Source organism: Panicum virgatum, chromosome 7N (assembly GCF_016808335.1).
Source record: "Panicum virgatum strain AP13 chromosome 7N, P.virgatum_v5, whole genome shotgun sequence".
NCBI lineage: Eukaryota > Viridiplantae > Streptophyta > Magnoliopsida > Poales > Poaceae > Panicum > Panicum virgatum.
Window position 1 is genome coordinate 31,333,325 of NC_053151.1, and position 25,250 is coordinate 31,358,574.

At 42.6% G+C, this 25,250-nt stretch overlaps 2 protein-coding genes across 3 annotated transcripts; both read right to left on the reverse strand.

Annotated features, from left to right (window-relative positions):
* Positions 1-77: 77 nt before the first annotated feature.
* On the reverse strand, positions 78-14,404 carry LOC120680450 (MADS-box transcription factor 26-like). The gene is made up of 7 exons (XM_039961944.1): positions 14,141-14,404; positions 13,980-14,055; positions 13,625-13,686; positions 824-926; positions 681-722; positions 534-575; positions 78-277 (listed from the first exon to the last, which is right to left on the reverse strand). The coding sequence occupies exons 1-7, from the start codon at positions 14,320-14,322 to the stop codon at positions 182-184; spliced, it is 603 nt and encodes a 200-aa protein (XP_039817878.1). The 5' UTR covers positions 14,323-14,404; the 3' UTR covers positions 78-181.
* A 7,953-nt stretch (positions 14,405-22,357) lies between these two features.
* LOC120681517 (putative 12-oxophytodienoate reductase 11) lies at positions 22,358-25,127 on the reverse strand. Of its 2 annotated transcripts, XM_039963032.1 has the most exons (6): positions 24,970-25,127; positions 24,711-24,870; positions 24,054-24,194; positions 23,823-23,953; positions 23,344-23,520; positions 22,358-23,117 (listed from the first exon to the last, which is right to left on the reverse strand). In XM_039963032.1, the coding sequence occupies exons 2-6, from the start codon at positions 24,782-24,784 to the stop codon at positions 22,525-22,527; spliced, it is 1,116 nt and encodes a 371-aa protein (XP_039818966.1). In that variant the 5' UTR covers positions 24,785-24,870; positions 24,970-25,127; the 3' UTR covers positions 22,358-22,524. The 2 variants fall into 2 exon arrangements, with proteins under 2 accessions (XP_039818966.1, XP_039818967.1); XM_039963033.1 differs by lacking the exon at positions 24,970-25,127 and having other exon boundaries at positions 24,711-24,944.
* Between the last annotated feature and the right edge of the window lie 123 nt (positions 25,128-25,250).

The window sequence follows — 25,250 nt, forward strand, 5'->3', positions numbered from 1 at the left end:
GCATCAAGCCTTCAAAGTAATTTTTTTACATACGCAGAACCTGCACAGATACAAACACTGGTTTCCCCAAAGACAATAGATATGAACGATCTGAGGCCCCAGTATGATAGCCTGGTTGAACTGGAAACAGCATTGATGAGATGATTTGATCACTTGGTAGGACGGCAGTCAGCAGCTTTGCCTATAGATAGCAGTCACTCTCCATGTTTAGCTGGAATGGTGCTTGCGGTATCATCACGGTGCCGCTGAAATTCAGAATCCTGTTCTGCTCAATTATCTACAGGCATAAGATCAAGCCAGTGAGGTATGTGCTGATATCTTGATATCTTCCAAGACACCTTCCCAATCGAAAATCTCTTCAAATAACAGTTGAGTTAAAGAGCCTTTGAAGACTAGATAACTAGAAAGAAAAAGATACACACTCCCTTAATGTATGTTTTCTATGTGTATAGATGTAGGGTTTGGAGCTCCTAACGCGATATTTCAAACTGTGTGCTTTTTATGTTAAAGGATAGGAAATACAGATTAAGTACCCTTTCTTGAAGTGTGTCATTGGCAGCCTGCAATATGCCTTCCTGGAAAATATAAACACAAAGAAGGGAATAATAGCCATGTTAGTCTCTTCTCTGTATATAAATCTCGGATCGATGCATGAACAGAGTGACAGATGCTGAACCAACCTTGTTTCGGAGCATCTCAATCTCCGTAGACATGATCTGCATCTGTTTGACATAAAAGAGTCGTATATCAAAACTTGCAGGTGCCATCTATTTTTTAAAAGATTCCACCTGTATATGGAAGAGCATGAAGCCATGAACCTTACCTTCTGGAAGCGAATGTTATGTAACCACATTTCAAGATTATTTTCAAGGGCTTGGAGCTCACCAAGATTCATGTGTTTCGTATCTTTCTCTCCATGAATGTACCTGCATGGATGTGCACCTTTCTCATCAGTCCCGTATTCTATACTATACCTGGTTACCAAACACTGGAAAATGCCATGATTTGTGCATTCTTGTAGTAAAACATGACCCCTCAGTTCATACCAGCAGGGGCCCGTTCGGTTTCAATAGGAAGGGAAGGGAATGGAGTGGAATGAGAGGGATTGAATCCTGAACTAACTTATTTAGGACTGAATCATCCTCAATCCCGCCCAGACCACCCTGTTTTCGGATTAACTAAACGGGCCCTAAGTTGTTCGACCATAATATAACTATGAAGCTGCATTCTCTCTAAAAATTACACAACTATAGTGACATGTTTTTTCTATGAGTTTTAGAAAAAAAAGCAACACGAAGATTAATAAAAGAAACATCTTTCTGGCTAATTATAAAGCTACAACTGCTCTTCTGAATATGAAAGCATCTAAGCCCCTAGTGGGTTTTGGAGTATTGATTGACAACACGATTAAAGGACTAACTTGTTTGCATGAGATTATGAGCAGAAATTTAATTGAGAAATTGGTACTAAATAAGATGGCTCATGTGTTGCAAGCAAGTGTGTTTATCCCATTGGTATAATAGATATGTGACAAGCAAAACTAGAAAAGAAAGGATAGAGCAAGGTATTCATGGTTGATATAAAGACTCTAATATTTGCGAAGGCTTGTTCGACTTATGATAGAATTCAAAATGACAAGTAAAGATTTTATGAATGAGATGTGATATGCTTATGCATAGTCTCAAATATGGAAGAACTTGTCATTTGTAATAAATGACTGTTAACAAAAGAAGCAAGCAAGGCAAAAGTGAATGAGACATGAGTTTATGCAAAGATAATGTCTCAAAATGGAAAGCTTGCATATGTGATTGAATTGAGAATTCGAATTGATAAAGAAGATTTCATGCATGACACAAATCAATATGAGTTCAAGATGGACGACTAGGATAAAGGTAGAGGACCGAGAGGCGTGTTTCAAGAGGCTACGCAAGCGATGGCTTGGGGGAGCAAAGAAACCGATACGGGTCAAAGGCCGGAGATCCTAGAGTCATGGAGAGCTCTATGTTGAAGAGTATCATTATTCAAGTGAAGAAGGTGACTTGTGAATCAATATTGGAATTCATTCCTATGCAAATTGAAGATTCAAAGTCACTAGCTCAAAACGGGTATGCTCAAAGAATGAAGATGTTGATAACCTCACGGTATTGATCGAATGAAGGTCGGCATGATCATAATGCGAAGGTCAAGTGGTGATTGTGGTAATTGTATATTTCATTTATGCACTTGAGTATGGATATGCCGTACTATCAAGAGTGATGCAACATCAGTGGGTTTAGACAATACCAAAAGTGCTCAAAATAGTCCCTAGAGAGAATAGCCTAAGAAAGAGAGCTAACTGCAAAAACCAGAGAGGGACCGCTCTGACCGGTCTAGGCAGGGCAGAGCCTCCAACGGCTATAATTTCAAACCGACCGGTCTGACCGGTCTAACACTGACAGGGGCAACGGCTAGTTTTTGAGAGAGGGATATTTATACCCCATGCCTTCACCCATTCGTGGGTGCTGATGCCTTTCCACTCAGAACACATTTGAGAGCCTTGTGAGCACTTGGAGTGTCCTCCCCAACATCTCTTTGTGAGAGTTGCTTGATTCAAGTTGAATTCTTGAGTTGGGTTGAGTGAATCCATTCCTTGTGAGTCATTTGAGTAAGAGAGATTGAGCCCTAGCTTTTGAACACTTGAGGTTGCGCTGGCCAACTCGATTGAAGCATTTGTTACTCTTGGAGCATTGGCTCCTAGACGGCTAGGCGTCGATGGTTAGATCCCAAGGTTGTGGTGAGCAGTGACAAGTTTGTTGCAGCAACGATTGTGTGCCACGAGGGCACATGGTCATATAGTGGAGAGGGGAGATAGCTTGACCTTGCGGTCACCATAAGCTTCCTCAACGGAGAGTAGGATTCACACGTGGGTGCACGAGGCGAATCCGAACTTCGGTAAAACAAATCACCGTGTCTCCTTTGCATCATCTTCATTTCGATTTGTTTTACTTACATTGCATTATTGTCTTTGAGTTTGAATTGTGCTTCCGCTCGATCTACTTGGTTGTGTTCTGCTTGTGTGTAGGAAGCTAATTATATTGATGGAAATACTCTGCAAAAGCTACACTCCAAGTTTCATATAGGTTCAAGCTCGAGAGGGGATTTTTCCCTACTGGTGACTGCATGTCTGCATAGACCGGTCTGGTGGATCGGTCTGACCGGTCCAGACAGTGCCAACAGGGTTAAGTGGTAAAAATTGAAGAAAAGCATATTCACCCCCCTCTAGGCTACGACATCGTGTGATCAAGATTCTTTCAATTGGTATCAGAGCTTTGGTCTCCGGATTGAAGCCTAACTGCTTGAAGAATCACAATGTCGACATTTTGTGAGGTACCATTTGAGCCCCTTGGTATGAATGGCTCAAACTACATTTCTTGTTCTGCTCATATTCGTAATGTCTTAAGGACCATGGGTCCTTCTTTTGAGTAAGCTATTAAAACTAGCATTCTACCTAGAGATCTCAACAATTTAACAAATAAAGAAAAAGGATGCTTGTTGTGTAATCGTCGTGTCATTGACCTCTTGTTTGAGAGTATGGACAAAGATTTTGCAGATTCTATACAAGAGGAGAAGAAATTTTCAAAGATACGTCTTGATGCATATCGCCTTTGGCAACTTCTCGAGGCAATATGCAAAGAAGATAGTGATGACGAAGATCAAGAAGAAGATGAAGGGTCACTAGAGGAGTATACCAGTTCAGAGAATTATGTTCATCCTCTTGTGACCTCTTCCGATGATCAAGGAAGAAAAAGAATAAAGTCTGCTGGTTCCCTGTTGGAACCGGTCAGACCAGTCTGTGTGACCGGTCAGACCGGTCTGACCAGGAGACGGCACAAGGAGAGCAAGAAGTGCTCCCGAAGGCGATCAAGGAAAGCACAAGCTTCATATGAGTCAACATCTTCGAGTGATGTTGATCACAAGTGCTTGACCACCGAAATCAAGAAAGAAGATATCCAAGGAGTTAATCAAGCAATGAAATTCAAAGAAGAGCTTGATAGACTCAAGATCATATATGCCTCCTTGGTAAGAAAATCTGAGAGCTTATCTACTAACTCATTATCTCGTATTGACTCTTTAGAGAAGGAGAATCAAGTGCTTAAATCCAAGTTGGAGAAGCTCACTAGTGAGCATGTGGCTTTGCAAGGAACTCATACGAAACTTGAAAAATTCTATGAGAAGCTTGTGGACTCACATGTCTCACTTGAAGTGGCTCATGAGGTTATGGTTACAACGGTAAAGTCCTATGAACCTTAATCTCACACTTGCACATGCTCACAAATTCAAATTGATTTGACTTACACTAAACCATGTTGTTCTTAAGCAAGCCAATCTAGCATTGAGCAAGTATTTGTAGAATCTTGTGATGACTTCATTGCATAAGAAAATGAAGAACTTATGCATGAAGTAGAAAGGCTCAAAGAAGAAGTGATCAAATTGAAGGGCAAGGAGCAAGTGAGACCTTCTCAAGATAACCGTGACTCCGTGGTGAAGAAGCTTGATAAGGGTTCAAACATCACTAGCTCAACTCCTCAACAGGATCAAAAGAGCATCAAACACAAGATTCCAAGAAAGAAGTCTCTAGGACACATCAAGTGCTATAGATGTCTAGAGAAAGGACATTATGCAAGAAATTGTCAAATCAAGCCCGATGAGGAAGAGCGACTTTCAAGAAGTTAAAGAAAGCTTCCAGAAAATAGGGTGTGCTTTGGATGCAGGAAAAAGGGGCACATGATTCACTGCTGTCCTCAGCAGTTCAAGTGTGACAAGACCGGTCAGACCGGTCGGACCCGACCGGTCAGGCCGGTCCAGGCCAGAGTTGCTGCTGGACCCATCAAGAAGCCCACTCTTCCACTCAAGAAGTCCATTGATGCTCAGAAGCACAAGAAACAAGTCAAGAGCACCTTCGTCAAGCTTAAACACCGAATTTGCTACACTTGTCGAGCAAAAGGTCATATGAGCAAGGATTGTCCAAACGGTAACTTGCCTAACTCAAAACTTGTTCAATATGATTTTGCTAAACTTGGGAAAGACAAGATGAGTACTTATGCTACTAAGGTGATCAAATCACCCAATGTTAGCATAATGGCTATTTGGGTTCCCAAGACTATTGTGGCTAATGTTGTAGGGCCCAACAACATTTGGGCACCAAAGAAAGCTTAAAAAGTTGTAGGTACATTGAGATGCATTGGAGAGCTTGGTTCATTAAAGGTTTATTGTGCCTTAATGCTATTGGCCAAGTCTATGGATTTATTTTGCATACTTTCATCCAATGTCATCTCGGTAACTCGTTTCAAATTTCAAATTGCATTAGTCACTTAACTCTTTGTGAGTACAAGTATGTCACTTGTGTTGAGTTTGTGACATTCTAAATAAGTGACTAAGGCATTTTCCTTTGAGTTACTCCCCATATGCCGTGAGATGCGTTTAATGGCTCTTGTGTAGAGCAATGTCTTGTTTTAGTGCAGATAAGCAAATCTATCTAGTAAGACATCAATTGAAGCAATACATGGACAAATTGAGGTTTACTGCATTTTGACTGGTGTGACCAGTTTGACCGGTCTGCCAGACCAGTCTGACCGGTCTGAACCAGAAAACTGCAGTATTCAGAAGAAACAAGAAAGAAGCCGTTTGCAAAAGGTTCTTTCTCAGTGCATATATTTGAGAAGCATCTCATGGGGTCATGTACTATATGCAGTAAGAAAATCTAGCGCAATTTCATCTAAATATCTCTTTATGTGTTTAGTGACCAAATTGTCAAAGTACCCTCTCCTCGTCCTTTAAATATGGATAAAGTGCATCTAAAGAAAATTCAAAACTCTTATGCACTTATTTAGGGAGAGACCACTTTACAATTTGTGTCTTTGGGACTAACATTTTCTTCGAGTGAATTTGTAGTCTCTCATGGTATGGATTATGCTCTTTATGGATCCAATATTCCAATGTGAGTTAATATGAGTTTATTCATCTCATGGATCAAATATTGATTGACAAAGCATAATCATGAGTACTTGTGCTATATTGAACACTATGTCTCATCCTTGAGAGTTAGTGTTGGCTTTAAAACTCTTATGCACAAGTTTAAGTGGCTAAGAGGCAAAGGTATGCTCTCTACTCATTATGTTTTACCTTTGAGCATCTAGGCCACGTGTTCATGCTACTGTGTGCATTTGTGTGCTTCAAGCTCAAGAAGTCTTGTCACCTAGATATTTAGCTAAAATCTTCCTAGTTGTGACTAAGTGTCAACCATGTATAAAACTGTGTAAGGTTTGTGCTAAATCCTCTAGTGTGGTGATAGCTTGACTTGTTGCATGCTATGAGTGTTATAGGATAGGTGTTTTGAAAAATCAACTAGCATGATAGGTTGTGTGCCAAATTTGAAATATTTGGATTTTGGTCTCCGTGACCGTATCAAGCTACTTGTGACTATTGTTCTCATTGATTGCTTGATGGCTAGTCACAAGTGGTGAGATTTTCTCAAGTCCATAGATCTTTATCCATATCAATTCTCTCATCCAAGAACTGGTTATATTGGAAACATATTATCTTCCTTGGAAGTAACAAGGAGCCCTCACTCGGAAAAATATTTTTCATCAAAATGATTCCTAACTTAGATCTCTTCTTCCTATCTTATCTAATGGTTAGCACATAAGGTCAGAAAATATAATATATGGAGGTGCCTAACCATTTAACCAAGAAATTATCTCTCCAAAAATTCTTTTTGACAAAATCCCGGATTCTTTGGACTTCAGCCCGGATTGTCTAGATCTAGTCCAGATTCTCTAGATTTTTCCCGGATACTCTGGACTTCCTTTCTCACACTCAGTGTGTGACCGGTCTGACCGGTCCAAGGGACCGGTCTGGGGGCAGTAACGGCCATTTAACCCCTCCACGGGTTAAACTGTCAAACCCATTCACTTTTTACCATCTTGGCACCAATAGCCACTCCCTTTTCACCCCGAGCGCCGCCTATCTCCCTCTCATCTCCTCCCTAGGAGATTTGAAGTTGCATCTCACGATTTGGTTACTCTATCATGTGTTTTGGGGATTGGAGGGGTGGATCATCCAGTGGTGCGGCCAGATTTGAAGATCTCAACGAGTTCCTCTCTCACCCAAGGTACCAAAGTTTCAATTTGCCCGATCTCTTAGCTCAGTGCCTATCTGTTCAATTCCTTTGGTCTAGTAGGTTCTGCTAGGTCTAGGAACCATCCTCTAAGAGATCGAGAAGTTTCATCAACTGCATTGCTCGGAATCGAATTCTAGGGCTCGGGCGCCGCCCGACCGGTCATACCGGTCGGCCCGAGCGGTCAGACCGGTCGGTCTGGCCAAAAATCAAAAATCCTCAGCTAAATCCTTCATTTGTTGCTAAGAGATGCTAGATGTTATTCATACTATTTATAATATTCATCTAGCAATATTCCTGAAAAATGATCATCGAATCCGAGCCCTTGTCCTATTTCTGTCAGGGACCGGTCTGATCGGTCTATCCGACCGGTCTGTGGCTGACAGAACACCAATCTAGTGCATTTCAATCTATTTCTATCCAGATCTTTGTATTTGCTTCTCATGATCTAATCCTAGCTTAAATACTTCCTATCTCAGGTTGGAGATCATGAATCGGTACGGGAATCTTTTTTTGAGAAATCATGAGAAGAGAAGCAAACTCAATGAGGATCGAGGTGCACGAGTAGCTGGAGGTGCCTGGAGCAGTGGTGGTCCCGAGGCAGTAGCTGTGGTTTTAGCTTCATCATCTCATGCAGCAACTCCTAGTCAGCATGAGTTGAGGCCTAGAAGGGCCAAGTCAAGGGCACAACCGATGGATGTTGATGAGTCGTCCGGTAATGACACAGAGGAGGACGAGCCTTACTTGAGGGATCCTAGAGATGGCAGTGATGATGAGAGTGAGAGAAATGACATGGTTGAGGATGAGGAAGATGATGATGGTGGTGATGATGATGATGACAGTGAGGATGGATCTGAGGAGAGTGACGTAGGCAGCTCAGACTTGGAGGGTCCTCTAGTGACCCCAGCTATTCAGGTACCTGTTAGGCAGGCCGGTGTAGAGATGGTCAGTTACTATAACACCGGGATGACAACGACTGCTCGTTTGCTGAGGCAGCAGAGTCCTTTGGACGTCCCAAAGGACACAGTTGACTACATATTCCATACTCGCTTTTAGCAGGACTTTTATGAGTCAGTCATCTTAGCCAAGGCAGGCATTGCTTTAGAGGCTCAGTGGGTTGATTGGACTCATATGGCAAACTTGAGAAATGAGTTATGTGATGAGGTGGCTCAGATGTGTCAGGACAGGCACATCAAGGACATCATGGGGTTCCAGCATGATTGGAACAAGGAGGTGATAGCCCAGTTCTATGCGACAATATATTTTGGGCATGATGCATAGAATGACAATGAGAGGACTATCTACTGGATGACAGAGGGACAGCGCTACCAGTGTTCCTACACCTCTTTCTGTCGATACTTGAGACTTGATGCTCAGGACGTGGACCGTCCTAAGATTCACTATGATCTACCCTTGGTAGCAGATCAGGTGACATTCATGTATCCGAGGGATAGGGTTGGCAGTGCAGGCAAGGTCACGAGGTTGTACACATACTACTCTGTCCTGAACAGGCTGTTCAGAAAGACACTCACACCCCAGGATGGGAATCCTAGTGATATCTCAGCGCACGCCAAGAATTTGATGAGCAAGATGCAGCCAGATCCCAGAGGCAGTGACTTCAGTCTTGGTGACTTCATTTGGGAGGATATCAATCACATTTTTGAGACTCCCTTGAAGACATGTGGGTATGCATCGTATATCATGAGGGTGCTACTGAAGGTCACTAGGAGAAACTTTGGGATGGATGTGAAGCATGAGCCGATTAGGATTAAGCATCCTAAGCATGTGAGAGTTCCATCCGATGTCAGATATGATGAGGTTCAGGAGGAGGATCAGGGTCCACAGGATGACCAGGGTGCAGATGCACAGCAGCACGCTGAAGATATACCTCACCAGGAGGCACCAGCTGGAGGCTATGTGCCTCACGAGGGTAGAGATGCTTCCCCTCCTCGCAGGTCTTCTTATTCCTTCAGGCGTATGTTTCGGACCTTTGCTGGCATGATAAAGAACTAGCGAGACATTCTGGTTAATCAGGAGCAAGAGAGGAAGAACAACAAGAAGTTGAGAGATAACCAGAAGAGGATGCACACTTCTATGCAGCTCCAGCCACCGCTCTCGCCTATCTCTCCAGAGCCCGAGGCAGCTGTGATACCCTCAGTAGAGCAGATGATTGAGAGCTTCCAGGGCATGGATTTTGGACAGTATGACCACCTGGGCGACAGGATGTTCTTTGAGCAGGAGAGTCAGCTAGGTGGATCTTCTTCAGCTCACCAGTTTCCTCAGGGACCACTGCCACACTTTGCACCACAGTTCCCGCCAGGTCCCTAGCTGTTTGCTTCAGGCCCATAGATGTTTGCAGGACAGTTTGTGGGTTCTCAGTTTGCTGGACCGTACTCAGGGCCCCCGCTGTTCACTTCCAGTTTTATGAGGCAGATTCCACCGTTTAGTGTAGCAACTCAGTTTGGGACTCAAGTCAGTTCATTGACAGTTCTAGGATCGTCGGCGACATTTCCTATAGCTTCTGTACCTTCACTGCACTTTGGTCTTGGAGGGACTTTTTCTTCACCAGATATGGGATATGCAGGGACACCACCTTCTCCTTCTCCAGCTCCTGACTCTGTTGAGATGACCATGGCTAGCTGGAGTGACTCGATCTTTGCTTATCCGGGTAGTTCTGGTGGTTTCTCTTCTAGTGGATAGTGACTTCAGATGGCAGCACACTCTTCTCCTCTTGTGCGCTTTTTGTTGATGGATGACAAAGGAGGAGAGGATGATATTTAAGCTTCGAGATCTTGTGTGTGTGTGTGTGTGTGTGTGCCGTGATGAGAGTTGTTGTGATGTGTATGGATCATCTTGTATCATCTAGATCTTATCATGTATAGATCTTATCATGTATGGATGATGGATGTATGGATATCATGATATGGATGTGCTTATGCTATGTCATGTTTTGGGGGAGAAGAAAGCATATGTGCATGTGTTTGTTTGGATATTCTTGTCTCATCTTGTTAAAAACATATCCATCTCTATTGTTTAAGGACTTGTGGACTTGAGACTCTTGTATTGTGTGCTACTGGGAATTTTTATTATGATTCAAATGCATAAAAAATATTTGTGATAGTGTGAAATTTTCATGAGATGTGATGCTTTTTGTTTCAGCCTTGGGCTGTGCTGGCTATCTCTGACCGGTCTGACCGGTCTAAGCCGTGTTGAGTGCTGGCTGGTGTGGACCGGTTTGACCGGTCCCTGTGACCGGTCGGACCGGTCTGTGGCAGCAGCATTGCTTGTTTTGCTTAATTTTTTGGATAACATGTCATATTGCATCACAGGTTTATTTATGATGTTCACACACACTTGTTGCACCCCACGGATGCTGAGATTTAGGGGGAGTCTCATTTGTGTTCAATATATGTAATTTGGCATGTGTGGCAAACTTGTGATGAATTCCATTCATGTGCACATATTGAGGGGGAGCTCCAACTAAATCTGAGAATTCAAAAGTTTTATTGAATATCTTTTTGTAAGCTTTAATCAGGTTGTCATCAATCACCAAAAAGGGGGAGACTGAAAGCATCTAGGCCCCTAGTGGGTTTTGGAGTATTGATTGACAACACGATTAAAGGACTAACTTGTTTGCATGAGATTATGAGTAGGAATAATTGAGAAATTGGTACTAAATAAGATGGCTCATGTGTTGCAAGCAAGTGTGTTTATCCCATTGGCATAATAGATATGTGACAAGCAAAACTAGAAAAGAAAGGATAGAGCAAGGTATTCATGGTTGATATAAATGCTCCAATATTTGCGAAGGCTTGTTGTACTTATGATGGGATTCAAAATGACAAGTAAAGATTTTGTGAATGAGATGTGATATACTTATGCATAGTCTCAAATATGGAAGAACTTTTCATTTGTAATAAATGGTTGTTAACAAAAGAAGCAAGTAAGGCAAAAGTGAATGAGATATGAGTTTATGCAAAGATAATGTCTCAAAATGGAAAGCTTGCATATGTGATTGAATTGAGAATTCGAATTGATAAAGAAGATTTCATGCATGACACAAATCAATATGAGTTCAAGATGGACGGCTAGGATAAAGGTAGAGGACCGAGAGACGTGTTTCAAGAGGCTACGCAAGCGACGGCTTGGGGGGAGCAAAGAAACCGATACAGGTCAAAGGCCGGAGATCCTAGAGTTATGGAGAGCTCTATGTTGAAGAGTGTCATTATTCAAGTGAAGAAGGTGACTTGTGAATCAATGTTGGAATTCATACCTATGCAAATTGAAGATTCAAAATCACTAGCTCAAAGTGGGTATGCTCAAAGAATGAAGATGTTGATAACCTCACGGTATCGATCGAATGAAGGTCGGCATGATCATAATGCGAAGGTCAAGTGGTGATTGTATATTTTATTTATGCACTTGAGTATAGATATGCCGTACTATCAAGAGGGATGCAACATCAGTGGATTTAGACAATACCAAAAGTGCTCAAAACAGTCCCTAGAGAGAATAGCCTAAGAAAGAGAGCCAACTGCAAAAACCAGAGAGGGACCGGTCTGACCGGTCTAGGCAGGGTAGAGCCTCAAACGGCTATAATTTCATACCGACCGGTCTGACCGGTCTGGGGGACCAGTCTGACCGGTCTAACACTGACAGGGGCAACGGCTAGTTTTTGAGAGAGGGGTATTTATACCCCATGACTTCACCCATTCGTGGGTGCTGATGCCTTTCCACTCAGAACACATTTGAGAGCCTTGTGAGCACTTGGAGAGTCCTCCCCAACATATCTTTGTGAGAGTTGCTTGATTCAAGTTGAATCCTTGAGTTGGGTTGAGTGAATCCATTCCTTGAGAGTTATTTGAGCAAGAGAGATTGAGCCCTAGCTTTTTGAGCACTTGAGGTTGCGTCGGCCAACTCGATTGAAGCATTTGTCACTCTTGGAGCATTAGCTCCTAGACGGCTAGGCGTCGCCGGCTAGCTCCCAAGGTTGTGGTGAGCAGCGACAAGTTTATTGCAGTAGCGATTGTGTGCCACGAGGGCGCATGGTCATATAGTGGAGAGAGGAGATAGCTTGACCCTGCGGTCTCCATAAACTTCATCAACGGAGAGTAGGATTCACACGTGGTTGCACGGGGTGAATCTGAACTTCGGTAAAACAAATCACCGTGTCTCCTTTGCATCATCTTCATTTCGGTTTGTTTTACTTACCTTGCATTATTGTCTTTGAGTTTGAATTGTGCTTCCGCTCGATGTACTTGATTGTGTTCTATTTGTGTGTAGGAAGCTAATTATATTGATAGAAATACTCTACAAAAGCTACACTCCAAGTTTCATATAGGTTCAAGCTCGAGATGAGATTTTTCCCTGCTGGTGGCTGCCTGTCTGCATAGACCGGTCTGACCGGTCTAGACAGTGCCAGCAGGGTTAACTCTTAAAATTGAAGAAAAGCCTATTCACCCCCCTCCCTCTAGGCTACGACATCGTGTGATCATGATCCTTTCAGAATACACTATATGAAAGATGACATGCACCATGTGTTACATTTGTACCATCTTTGTGCTATGGGTGAAGTCCGATTTACAACCTCAAATTATCGCAAAAGTCCTATTTTCAACCTTCGACTATAAAACCGGACAACATAGGCCATCCAACTTTCGAAATCAGGCAAATTTGGCCCTTAGGGTGGTTTTGAAGATGGTTTGCATTTTTCTACAGAAAATAAAAATATCTAATTAGATAAAAAAATCAAAACTAATTCATTTGAACCACAAAAATATGAAATTAGTACCAAAATTTTGCTAAAAATGTAACCTATCTATTATTGCTCCATTTGAATCTTAGTTATTCAAAAATAATAGTTATAACTACAAGCAAACAAATATTGTGAATATAAAAAAATATATTTGAATAATTGACAAGTACTATGCCAATAGGTAGATTACATTTTTAGAAAACTTTTAATACCCATTTCATAATTGATTTAAAATGAGTTACTTATAAATTTTTTAGTTGAAAATTGAATATTTAAATTCTCACAAAATGGAAAACCATCTTCAAAACCACCTAAGGGGCTAAATTTATTCGGTTTGAACAGTTGGATGTCCTCCGTTATTCGGTTTCGTAGTTGAAGGTTGAAAATCGGGCTTTTGTGATAGTTCGAGGGTGCCGAACTTTTCCCATGTGCTATTGGGGTGTGTGTGTTTGTATGACTATTTTAGCTTTTCTACTATTTCTTAATGCAATGATACGCAGCTCTCCTACGTATTTGAGAAAAAAATATTTGTGCTATTATGAAGACTTTCAGATTCTTTTCTGATTTCCATGTTTCACGCTTTACTATTTGCAAAAGCACGTTCATGCAGGATAATCAAATTCATGATTCTACTCTAAGAAAATAAGTTTGTGACTTCTTCATGTAGAGTCCATGATGTTTTTTACTGCATACATGAAATGCAGCTACTTTACCTTAAACCCTTTTGAAAGAGGTCAATTTCACGCGTTAATGCTAATACCTCTTGTTGTATTGCCTGCATAAACAAGAGAATATCAGCATACAGTATCATAGTTAATGCTAACATATCTCTTCAATCAGTATGAAGTAAATCAAAATAGGTTTCCATAGCAATAATAATACCTTATGAAGTTCTGTTAGCATCACTGATAAATAAAAGCCAAGAACAGGTGCGCTAAGCAAAAGTTTCCTTGTTAATCATGCACACAAGTGTTCATAGGAATTCACCATTTCTAAGCATAGGTTTATTCTGTTGATTGTTTTAAATTGCAAAGTCGCATCACTTGATGCATACTGTCAGTCCCTGACCTGAGTTTTGTTCTGTTCACTTTCACTATGCATTTCTGAATAGCTTCTGTACCTCTCGATCAAGCCTTGCATGTTCCTAACATCAAAAGAAATTCAAAGAAATGAAAAAGGATCCTTTGCACAGGAAAGTATGAATTAGTAAACAAGAAAGATATACAAACCCATTGGTGGCCAAGTCATAAATCTTGCCATGAGGGGAGACCACAATGACACCAATATCAGCATCACATAAAACAGACAACTCCTTAGCTTTCTTGAGCAGGCCCATTCGCCGCTTGCAGAAGGTTACCTGGCGGTGCACCGGATTTTCTATCCTCCTCATCTGGACCTTACCACGGGCCATCACTGATTGAACCCTTTTTTCTTGTTTGTGTACACAACCTCCCACTAGTTTGGACTAGCTTCTGAGACTGTTGACGAATTTGATCTCCCTCTTGCACTCGAGGCAAATGGCAGCTTGGATCCGCGATGGAAGTGAGCAATTTATTGTGGCTCCTGAGGACAAGGAATAATTGGTAGGCCAGTCCTTCCACTTAGCAAAAGGCTACACACAGAGATCTAAACTGTTACCCTTGTATAAATCTACAGTCTTCGTTGTTGTTCTCAATATCAAGTTGACTCTGAAATACCCTAGTTGCATATAAAATGTCTGTTTTCAAAAAGGAGCAAAAGAAATATATTAGGCATTGCCCACTGAGCACCTGAACCAAAAAAACCATAAAAGCAATAGAGTCTGACACTGACACATGAATCCTGCTTGTAGGGAAGAAGCCAAAACCACTGGTAAAAACGTTCTGTCCTTCAAATGTCAGACATCAAGTTAAAGCTTGTTTCATGATGACTTGCAACTACCCTAGGAGTCACACAGACTGTAGTTATAATAGCTTGCTAGTAAAAGGGCTTAGGTAAATACTAACAGGTTCTAAATTATTTCTTGAGTAAATAAATAACTCATGTAGCTTGTGCTGCCCCAACCTAAACAATCAAGTTGTCTATGATCATAATGAATATTTAGTGAGGAATATGTCCCATGTAAAGGCATTTACACTTTGTATTGTTAAGAATTTTTTCTATTTTGAAAGGTCAGACTAAAATTTTAAAATCTACACTTACCTTTGTTCTAAGCACATATTCTCTATGCCGCTATCTGATTCAAATTATAGGAAACAATAAAGCCATGCTGTGCGCTCTAAAGTCTAATCTTATTTCTGTAAAGTACAAAAGAAAAGAAAAGGGTGCACACTTAGCTGTTAAGGCTCCACTATACATACCACAGTTCTGATTTCAGAAAGCCTATTTGTTTGTAAACTTGTTCTCCAGACCTCTCCCTTCTCTATAAATTCCAACACTAACCAAAAGTCTCAGACGGACCTGTCAGCGACACAACCTGTTCTTTTGGCATACACACTTGGAAAACAAACTGCTGGTTGGCGCTACAATGTTTTTTTAATTGAGAGTGGGATAGCTCACTCAACAGATCCACAACCTGTCATTTCCACACTCCCAAATAGGCAAGTACTAAAAGAATAAAGCAACAGCCAGTACATAGCAAAGCATGCATTAGGTCCATTACTTTAGGACCACTCGTTTTCTTGCTAGTAAGAAGCTTTCAGCAGGAATACACATAATCAATTTGTGCATGCAAACCTCAAACAAATCTTAATTGACCAAAGTACCAAACTAAAGAAAAACTATATGCCATGTGGACCATGATTGCAGTTTACCAGGACCACCCCTTTAATGAATCCTTTAATATTGCTTTAGATCCACATTACAAACCAGTTATCTTCAAGTATAGTGGAAAATGAGGTGATCAATCACAGTAGCGAGGCACAGCTATGCAATCATATCAATCATTCAGCAAATCCTGGGAACTCCAATGAAACCTTAGAATCAACAACTTGAGTTAAAGACGGCACATTTTTTTTAGATAACGGAATTAAATTCCGGCCTCTGTGGTAACGCACACAGCATAAAGCCTATGCGTGACCACACACAGCCAAACTTAATACAGAATCTAAGAAAAAAAAACTTTAGTACATGAAGATAAGTGTACTAAAGAACAACTACACCCAAAAAAATAAGTTAACTACTCAAGACAGTGCTAAAGAAATCGATGTCGTTTCATGGCAGTCTTCTTGTATCAGCCGCCATGCCTTGAACAACGTGCACTAAGATGAACTTGAGAGAAACTCATTGGATGTAGAACGTGGCCACCGCACCACGCAGCATCCATGGCGTCGAAGAATTAAGAGCCATGGACACCCCACCTCACCGCGCCCGACTAGAAGGCAAAGTGGAGTGTCACCTTCCAGACATTCCCCACTGCAAGGGAAGATGGGTAGTGTCGCCACTGATCAGCGATCCCATCCTCTCCTTCTCGACCTCCTTCTTGGGCACCCTCGCCTGCAGCTTGTGTGCGAGCGGCGTGAGGTGCTGTCGTTGGGTGCTGGCAGCTAGGGTTTCGGATATGCCCGAGCCGCCCCAGCTCATTCCTTGGCGCCGAAGACCACGCTGTAGTAAGAGAAGTAACGGGTCGACGGCCGGCCACCGAGCGCTCGAACCTCAGGGAACTCCACATCAACACCTTCAAGAAGGAATACGGCGCCCGCGGGCATCGCTGTCGCTGCCGCTAGGGTGGACATGGGTGGTGGTGGCTAGGGCTTCGAAGATACCCGAGCCGCCCCAGCTCATCCATTGGCGCCGACGACCACGCTGAACGAATAGAAGCAACGGGTCGACGGCCGGCCACCGACCGTTCGAACCTCAGGGAACTCTACAGCGACACCTTCAAGAAGGAATACGGCGCCCGCGGGCGTCACTGTCGCTGCCGCCAGGGTGGACTGGGTTGGAGTTTCTTGGAGCCCCAAGGTCCGAAGGATTTGCCACCGCGCTGCCTTGGTCACAACAGACCGTGTCGGCGGCGCGACGTCATGGATCTGGCCTGGATGCACGCAGGAGGGCACCGATTTGGGAATGGGTGCCCACTCCGGCGGCCGGGACGGGGAGCAGGGTCGATTGGGCCGGAGCTGCTGCCTGAGTGGGGCAGGGGCGGGCAGCCTTAGATCCAGACCGGCGGGGAAAGGCCTGCGCTGGAGCTGGTGCCCGACGAACAGGGGCGGCCATCCTCAGATCCAAACCGGCGGGGGAAAGCCTGCGCTGGAGCTGATGTCCGATGAACAGGGGCGGCCGTCCTCAGATCCAGATCGGGGGGGGGGGGAGGAGGTTGTAACACCCGAGTGTTAAAACTGGGCTTAACTAATTAATTAGTGACCTGAGTTAATCCGTCGCAAATCAAGTCGAAATTCTGCTCAAACTCACTTTCATTTCCTGGAGTTGGAGTCGGGGTGAACCCGGATACTCCGGGGTTAAATCCGGAAACTCCGGATTTACCCGGATACTCCGGATTTTCTTCCGGATTGTCCGGACTTGCAATCCTATAACACGTGCTAGGGTCCTTTTTCTGTTTCCAAACGTTAAAACACCAGCCACATGTTTTTTTTCTCTCCCTCAAGAGCTCTCCCTTTCCCCTTAGCCCTAAACTCCAAATCCTTCCCTCCAAATCCATTTCCAAGGCCAAAGAAGCTCAAATCGGCGTGGGGGATCATCTTCTCCAGGTATTCCACCATGGGGTGGCTTCATTTTTGAGTTTTTCTTGCAAGGAGAGCTTGCTCAAGGTATTAAGAGCTAGGACAAAAAGGGATTGATTGATCTAGGGTGTTTAAAGCGATTTCTTTTGGGTCAATCATCTCCTTATGAACCATTCTATTAAGGCCTGAATGGGTTTCAAATTTTGTGGGTTGGTTTTGCCAAACATCAAGATTTCAGTTTTTGGGGGCGAAAATTGTAGGAAACCCGGAGACTCCGGGTATAAGCCCGAATACTCCGAATTTGGAACACTCCAGGGAAAACTCCGGGTATAGTCCCGGAAACTCCGGACTTGGGAGTCTGGATACTCCGGGTTTTTGGGCAATGTTTTGGGCCAGGGAGTGCAATTTTGTGTAAATTACTAGTAGTTGCATCTAGTCATTGGCTATTTTAACGTTGCAACCCATTTATGCATTCTCATATCATATGCATACGTGTAGACGCCGCCGCCGAAGGAGCCGTGTACGAGGTGATCGCCGGGCCACAGGAGCAGCGGGGGCAAGTTCAGCAGGAGAATTGTGAGCACCTGGCCCAAGGCCCAGCCGAGCCCAGTGTCGAGCAGCAGCCCGAAGGCAAGCCCCGGTGCACATCCTATTATTTTAAATTATGACACCTTTATATGTCTCTATTACGTGTGCATTAGGTTTAGGAATGGTTTGGAACCCTAGTTGCATGATCCCTAGGTTCCCTTGAGTTATACTAGTATGTATAGGACGATAGAAGTGCTAGGCTTAATGGTTCCTGGTAGAAGACGAGTGATCTCTGGTCACTCGCAAGAAATAGGATGATTAGAAGTCGAGTAATTTCCGATTACTCGCAAGATATATACTATTTTATAATCCAGTTCCGAGTTAATGAATTTGATATAAAAGGAAGCTTAAGACCAGACGGGAAGTGGTGATGATATATAGGTATGGCGGCAGGACAGGGTTCCTGGGTGTCTTAGTCCCGTCTGTGTCGGTTAAGGACCGTACCGTTGTAGGCCCTGCTGATCATGTTTGAATTGTACTAACCGCATGCTGGGAGTAGGAGGTAGTCGAAACCGGTAAGCCGAGTACTGCCTTGCTTCGAAAGTACAGAACTTCTACCCACCCCTTAGGGCGAGTCGAGTGGCCGCGGAGAATTGGGATGCATAAGTTTACTTTTGGTGGTCTCTCGTAGGGCTCGATTGACTATATGCATGTGGGGCGGTTCTGTAGTTCGAGGCGGGGAGGGGAATGATTGGCATGTATAGTCCGACGGGGCAAATGCGTGCCGTGTTGGTTAGGTCCACCTTGCAAGGTTAAATCGGATCGATTCGCCGTCAGTCGCTCTCGGACATGAGCACCTTGATCTTCGTGTCACATCGTAGTAAGGAAGTGAAACGGAATGATATGATAAATGTTGATATTTCTTAATCAATTGTGTTTTCACGTGGTTTTCGTAGACATGCAAAACATAGATATTTAGCAAATCTATTGCTTTAATTTGGAGCTAAAATCTTGAAATCAAGGATCTACTTTTAGATGCTTTTCTGCAAAACAAACTACTAGCCAGAAAGCCTTGCATGTCTAGATATGTGGGCTAAGTATACCTATTAGACGGGTAAGTCTTGCTGAGTATTAGTATACTCAGAGTTTTGTTGGAAAAATGATTTTAGGACCCGCACACGTAGACTTCTATCCGTGTTGCGCCAAGTTCATTCGACTGGATGCGGATGGGTGGAACGTCGAGGACCCAGGCGCGTAGCTTTGGAGTGTTGGAATTGCACACTCGTGGGCTGAGTGTGTAATTCATTTCCGTTCTTATATATTGTAGTGGGCAGATTTCATGTTTATTAAACTTTGTATAAAAGGCAGATACACTCGTATAATATTAGGTATTTCGAACTCGGTTTGTAAAACTCTTTGTTGTTATCGTATGTCACTCGTGTATATTTTCAAGTATTGTCATGTCGTACGGTTTGTAATTTAAATGTTTCATAGCATGGTGTTTGTATTTTTAAGTATTGTGTGGTGCTCGTACCGTCTGCGCTCACCTTCGTGTGAGACTACCGGTGTTGTTTCGATCGGATTGTGGGTTGAGAAAGGATCGCCAAATTAAGCCGTTAAGCTAATGCGTCCGATGTGTTCAAATGACAATCATTATGTTTAATTAGAGTTTTAATTTGGCGGTTCCGTCATAGAGTTTTAATCAGGCCCTACCGCCGCCTTCCTCACGTCCGCGCGGCTTCGGCCGGCGTCCGCTCGGGCGGCGGAAAGGCGGGGGAGGAGGGGTGGCGGCGCTCTGTAGGTGGCGGCGGCGGCAGGGTCGGCCCGTCGCCCTCGAGGGAGGGCTCGGGCTCCCCCCCCTAAAAAAAGTGCATCCCAAGCAGAGGGCAAGTGCCCAAGCTCAAAAAAATGCAGCTGTGTTCCTTTATTATCAACCTTTTATGTTTGTTTTATAGACTTTTATTTTGATTGGCAATGTTGATTTTGAAGTATGTATTGCTTACCCATAAAAAGTACATCCTATATGTGAATGTATGGTTACCCATAAAATCTGTTCCATTGCGAGTACGTTATACAAGAACCGTGGATGAAGCATTGGTTGATCACTCTTGGGTATCAGATATAAGAGGTCCTCTTAGTTGGCATGGTCTTATGGAATACTTGGAGCTGTGGGACGCTATTTCAGATTTTCAGCTCAACAATACGGAAGACCAACACCACTGGAAGCTCAGGAATTTTTTCCACTAGATCAGCCTATAGAGCATTCTTTGTTGGGGCCATTCACTTTGAACCATGGAAACGATTATGGAAAGCTTGGGCTCCTAACAAATGCAAGTCTTTATTTGGCTTGCTATTCGTAACCGTTGTTGGACAGCTGATCGCCTCCAAAAAAGGGGACTACCACACCCTGGCGAGGGCGGAGCACAATTAGTCAAACACTTAAGGCAATTAATAGATGTGATATTTTTTAAGGAAGTAGTGGTTATATTCAAATATGTTGCGCTATTGGGGAGGTCGCATGAGAAGCCAAAGAAAAATGGTAGTACAATATTATATTTTTAGCAAACTAAGATATTATGTTGAATGAATTACAAAAATGCTTTGAATTTACAATTTTGTTGTATAGAAAAGCTTTAGGTTTTAAAATTTTGAGAAATTTTTGTATTGAAATTTTTTTAGAAGGGTTTCAAATTTGAAATTTTACTATATAGTAAAGATGTAGATTTTGAAATTCTAAGCAACTTTTATATTGATCATTTTTTTTATTTAAAGATGTTTTGGTGTCCAAATTGTAAGTACAACGGTCGTATGTAAGCATTTGTGTAAACTTGAAAGCGTTTTGAATTATAAAATTTTAAAATAATAAGTTTTTTGAATTATAAAATTTAAAATAATAAAGTTGTAGTTTTTGATTTTTAGATCAAGTTTTATATTGAACTTTTGATTCCAACATATTTTGATATTAAAATTGTACATATGATGTTGCTCGTGTACAAGCATGGAATGAAATAGGTTGTGGTTTGATTTAAATAAAATACAAGGGTCTTTCTATAACATTTGCTAAGAGAGGACCAGGACGGCGGGATGATTCAATGAAAATTTAAGGTTTTGTTTGCAAATATCCCTGATGCGAAGGTTAGATTGCAGGTTGATTTCTTCAAAGGGTGATGGCTTTTTCGCTACAAAGCTTGAGAGAGGAGGTTGGGCTGCAGGTTGATTTAATTAAAATCGAGTTTTCTTGCAAAATGATCAGGATTCGCACGATCTAGGCTATCCGTCCGGCCGATCTGATGGTCGGAAAAAGATGGTGACGTGAACACGCTGCCTGCCCACCTTTTGGTCCGGAAAATCGTATATAGAGATTAGAAATATTTTATACTAGAAGTGCCAGCTATAAGCCTATAAGACCATGACGCTTCAGGAAATTAACAAAGGAAACTCTAGCACTTCCAATATGCTAAAGTTGCCACGCAACAAACAGTAGCCCAAAGATGCCTTTTTATATTCCCTTGAAAAAGATCATGTTTTGAAGTAGATATGATCAAACTCCTAAATTTATACTGCTGATATTTAGATTGGTGACACAAAAATGGTATGTGGAGATTTGTCTAATTTCTTTTCATATATAATTACATCTCTACTAGGTTTTAAAATTCATCATGCAGGACTGAGTTCAAAGGTGTCCTCTGTAACTGTGTTGACGTCCAAAACATCACTTACTACTGTCAAATAGTGCCTGTGTTCGGCTGGTGAGCAGCCCACCAGCTCTACAGTTTTTCTTTCTCACGTTCCTCCAGCTCCAGCCTGCAGCTCCAGCCTGCCGAACAGTGTTTTTCTCTCACAGCACTCCAGCTCCAGCCTGCCGAACACGGTGACTATATGTGTTTGAATTGTGTTGATGTCAAAATTAATAACCTTTTGTGACTGCAGAAGCATCTCCTCTAGGTGGTGATATCCACGACTAAAGCTAAGAGCTAAGATTCCCTTGATCTACGAGCCTGATTTCTTTAGTAACAACAAGGTACAATTACTTCATAGATGGATACATTCCAAGACATGCTTAAGCAGCTACTTTTCTGATAAGCTCAATGACTAGTGGAAAGCGAACGACAGCTTAAACAACTTCACCATAACACTTCACTATGAGATCCCACTTAACATGACTGTAAGTATTGGGACACGTGCAAGGAAAATGAGGAAAGATGGAAGCACCATTTGACTACAGCTCAAAGTAGATGCATGCCATCCTATTTGATCTGCTTTCATTCTTTTCACAAATAATATTTTAAAATATTGATTGCAATGATCACATTGCTTTGTCCATACACATGAAAATTAGGTATTCTGAACGATTTATTCCTCTTATATTCCCAGTACAACAACAAGCCACTCATCAATCTAAAAATAATTTCGCTGGAAGGGCCCATTTACACATCTGTTGGAAGAAATGGGTAGTCAGTATATCCAGTAACAGGATCAGGGATGTAAAATGTGTCTCTGTTGTACTTGTTAAGAGGAGCATCTATTTCGAACCTTCTAGGCAAGTCAGGATTAGACAAAAATATGCGCCCATAGGCAACCAAATCAGCATACTTGGTGGAGATTGCATTATTTCCATCCTCCCTGTTGTAGCCTCCAGCAACAATAAATGTTCCTTTGAAAGCATCCCTCATTGGACGAAGACTGTAGGGTGTTTCAATTTTTTCACCAAGTTTTACCATCCGTGGCTCCACCACGTGGCAATAGAGGATTCCAAATTTATTCAGAGCATTTGCCATATATAAGCCTAGAGCTTCTGGGTTTGAATCTGGTGCTTCTGCGTAACTGGCAAAAGGTGACAGCCTTATCCCAACCTTGTCAGCTCCAATTTCATCAACTACAGCTTGAACTACTTCTAATGCAAAACGGCAGCGGTTCTCTAAGCTGCCACCATATTTGTCTGTGCGATCATTGACCTGGTCCTTTAAAAACTGATCGATCAAGTAACCGTGAGCTCCATGGATTTCAACACCATCAAATCCTACACACCACAGAGAGTTAAATACTAGATTGCCCTTTTATTCAGGTATCAGCTAGGATTGCAGTAAACTACTAGATAGTCTTTGAACACTTAAGACATAATCCATATGGACATTTATATGTTATTTCAACTGACCCTAACTCAATTGATAAATAAGTCCGACTAAAGTAAATTGACATTTGCATATGCTTTGTAGGCTAACTTTAAACTGTGACAAGGTACTTACCAGCTTCAATTGCATTTCTAGCAGCAACCCTGAAATCACTTATGATAGAAGGGATTTCATCAGTCTCTAATCGTCTAGGAGGTGTGAAAGTAGCCACATCTACACCATTGGCTCTCACTTGAGGTTTTAGTGGCTTATCAGTGCTTGAAATTGGAGCCTGCTCATTAGGTTGAAAAGCTGCATTGGAGCATTTAACATTTGTTGGTATAACACCATATTTTACTTAATAAACAGTAGTAGAAATATAGTACGAGTGTGCCAATATCATTATTTATGACAAGGATAACTAATGCTATTATGAAGTCTTAATGGATAGTAGAAATATGGTATCAGTATGCCAATATCATCGTTTATGACGAGGATAAAAAATGTTGTTATGTAGTCTTCATGAATAACTGTGAACCTAATTTTCTTGCAATTTAACTACACTACCATTAAATTTGGCGCAAACAAGTTTGTATTAGAGGTTGCAAACTCACTGGAATTAGATACTCTTCCAACGTGCCAAATCTGACAGAAAAATATCCCTCCTTTCTCATGAACCCCATGTACGATTGGCTTCCATGCTTCCACTTGCTCGTTTGTCCAAATGCCAGGAGTATCTTTGTACCTTGTATGCAAATAGAACACATCTCTAAACTGTGAAGAAGAAACTTAACATGTCCACATAGACTTTAGGACGCAGCAGCCTGAGGATCTAGGTGACGCACCCTTGAGCAGTGTCTGACACTCCAGTGGCCTCAGCAATCAAAAGGCCTCCTTTAGTCGTCCTCTGTTGATAATAAAGTATGGCATGAGGCTGAGGAACATTGCCATAGGACCGCTGCCTTGTCAGTGGTGCGAGAACCACCCTAGAAACAAAGAAAAAGGGAAATTCTTAGGACCAAATGGATCTTTGAAAATTGCTGGTACACAAGTCACACATCCAGATTCCTTGGACTTTTTTTTCCCTCAAAAAGAAATACGAAGAAGGTGGTCTCGGTATGTTACAAAACAACTCTATTTTCCGAAGCAATTCAACCTGATGACACACATTCAGGACCCATATCGATTCTGCGACCGGAAAGCATCCCCGCCCTCAACTTGCAAAAGCATGATTGGACTGAGGAACCTACTCTCCCTATGAACAGCAGATGGCATCCAATCCACCAAATAATAAAACCGAAGAAAATCACAGCATACACGAGAGAGCTACGATCTTGTGCCGGCCCATGGCTTGTCATCTTCCTCGTTAGGGAAAAGCGGTTGCGCAACTCGCGTGTACAGAGGATTCCCAACGAATCACTTCTCGGGGAAAGCTAATCTCACATGATTGGGGATTAGGAAATTGGGATTGGTCCAAACCCCAACCAAAGAAGAGCGCATACCTGTGGGAAAGATCAAATTTCCCCATCTTGTAGGGGGTGAGGAGGGGGATCGCGTTGGCGCCGCTGTTGCTCATCGTCCCTCCCCCTCCTGTGTCGTCCTCTTCTCTTCTTCCCACAATTCCACTTTCGCCTTGGCTTGGCACCTCTCTTTATGCTGGTGCTGGTGAATGGTGATTGGTAATCAGTGGGAAGATGGTGCCGCTCTTAAGTCTTAACAATTAGAGAAAGCAATTGGTTGGTGGAAGGTGATTCAATGAACCTGGCGCTCTTGATACCCAAGCAGGCGAGGAGCCAAGGACGGCAGGCAACAGCAGCGGTGAGGTCACCGATGCGGACAGGCGACGCGCCGGAGGCCGGACGAAATTGCGAGCTCTGCAGTTCACTTCCGAGCTGATGAATACTGACAGACTCTTCGGACGGGCAGCCAACAGGAAATGTTCGGGCTGGGTCCAATAAGCTGTGTGAAGGCCCTAGAAAAATTGGCCCGACCCGGCCCGGCCCTGGCCCAATAAGTTCGGGCTTGTGCTGTTGGGCAGCACG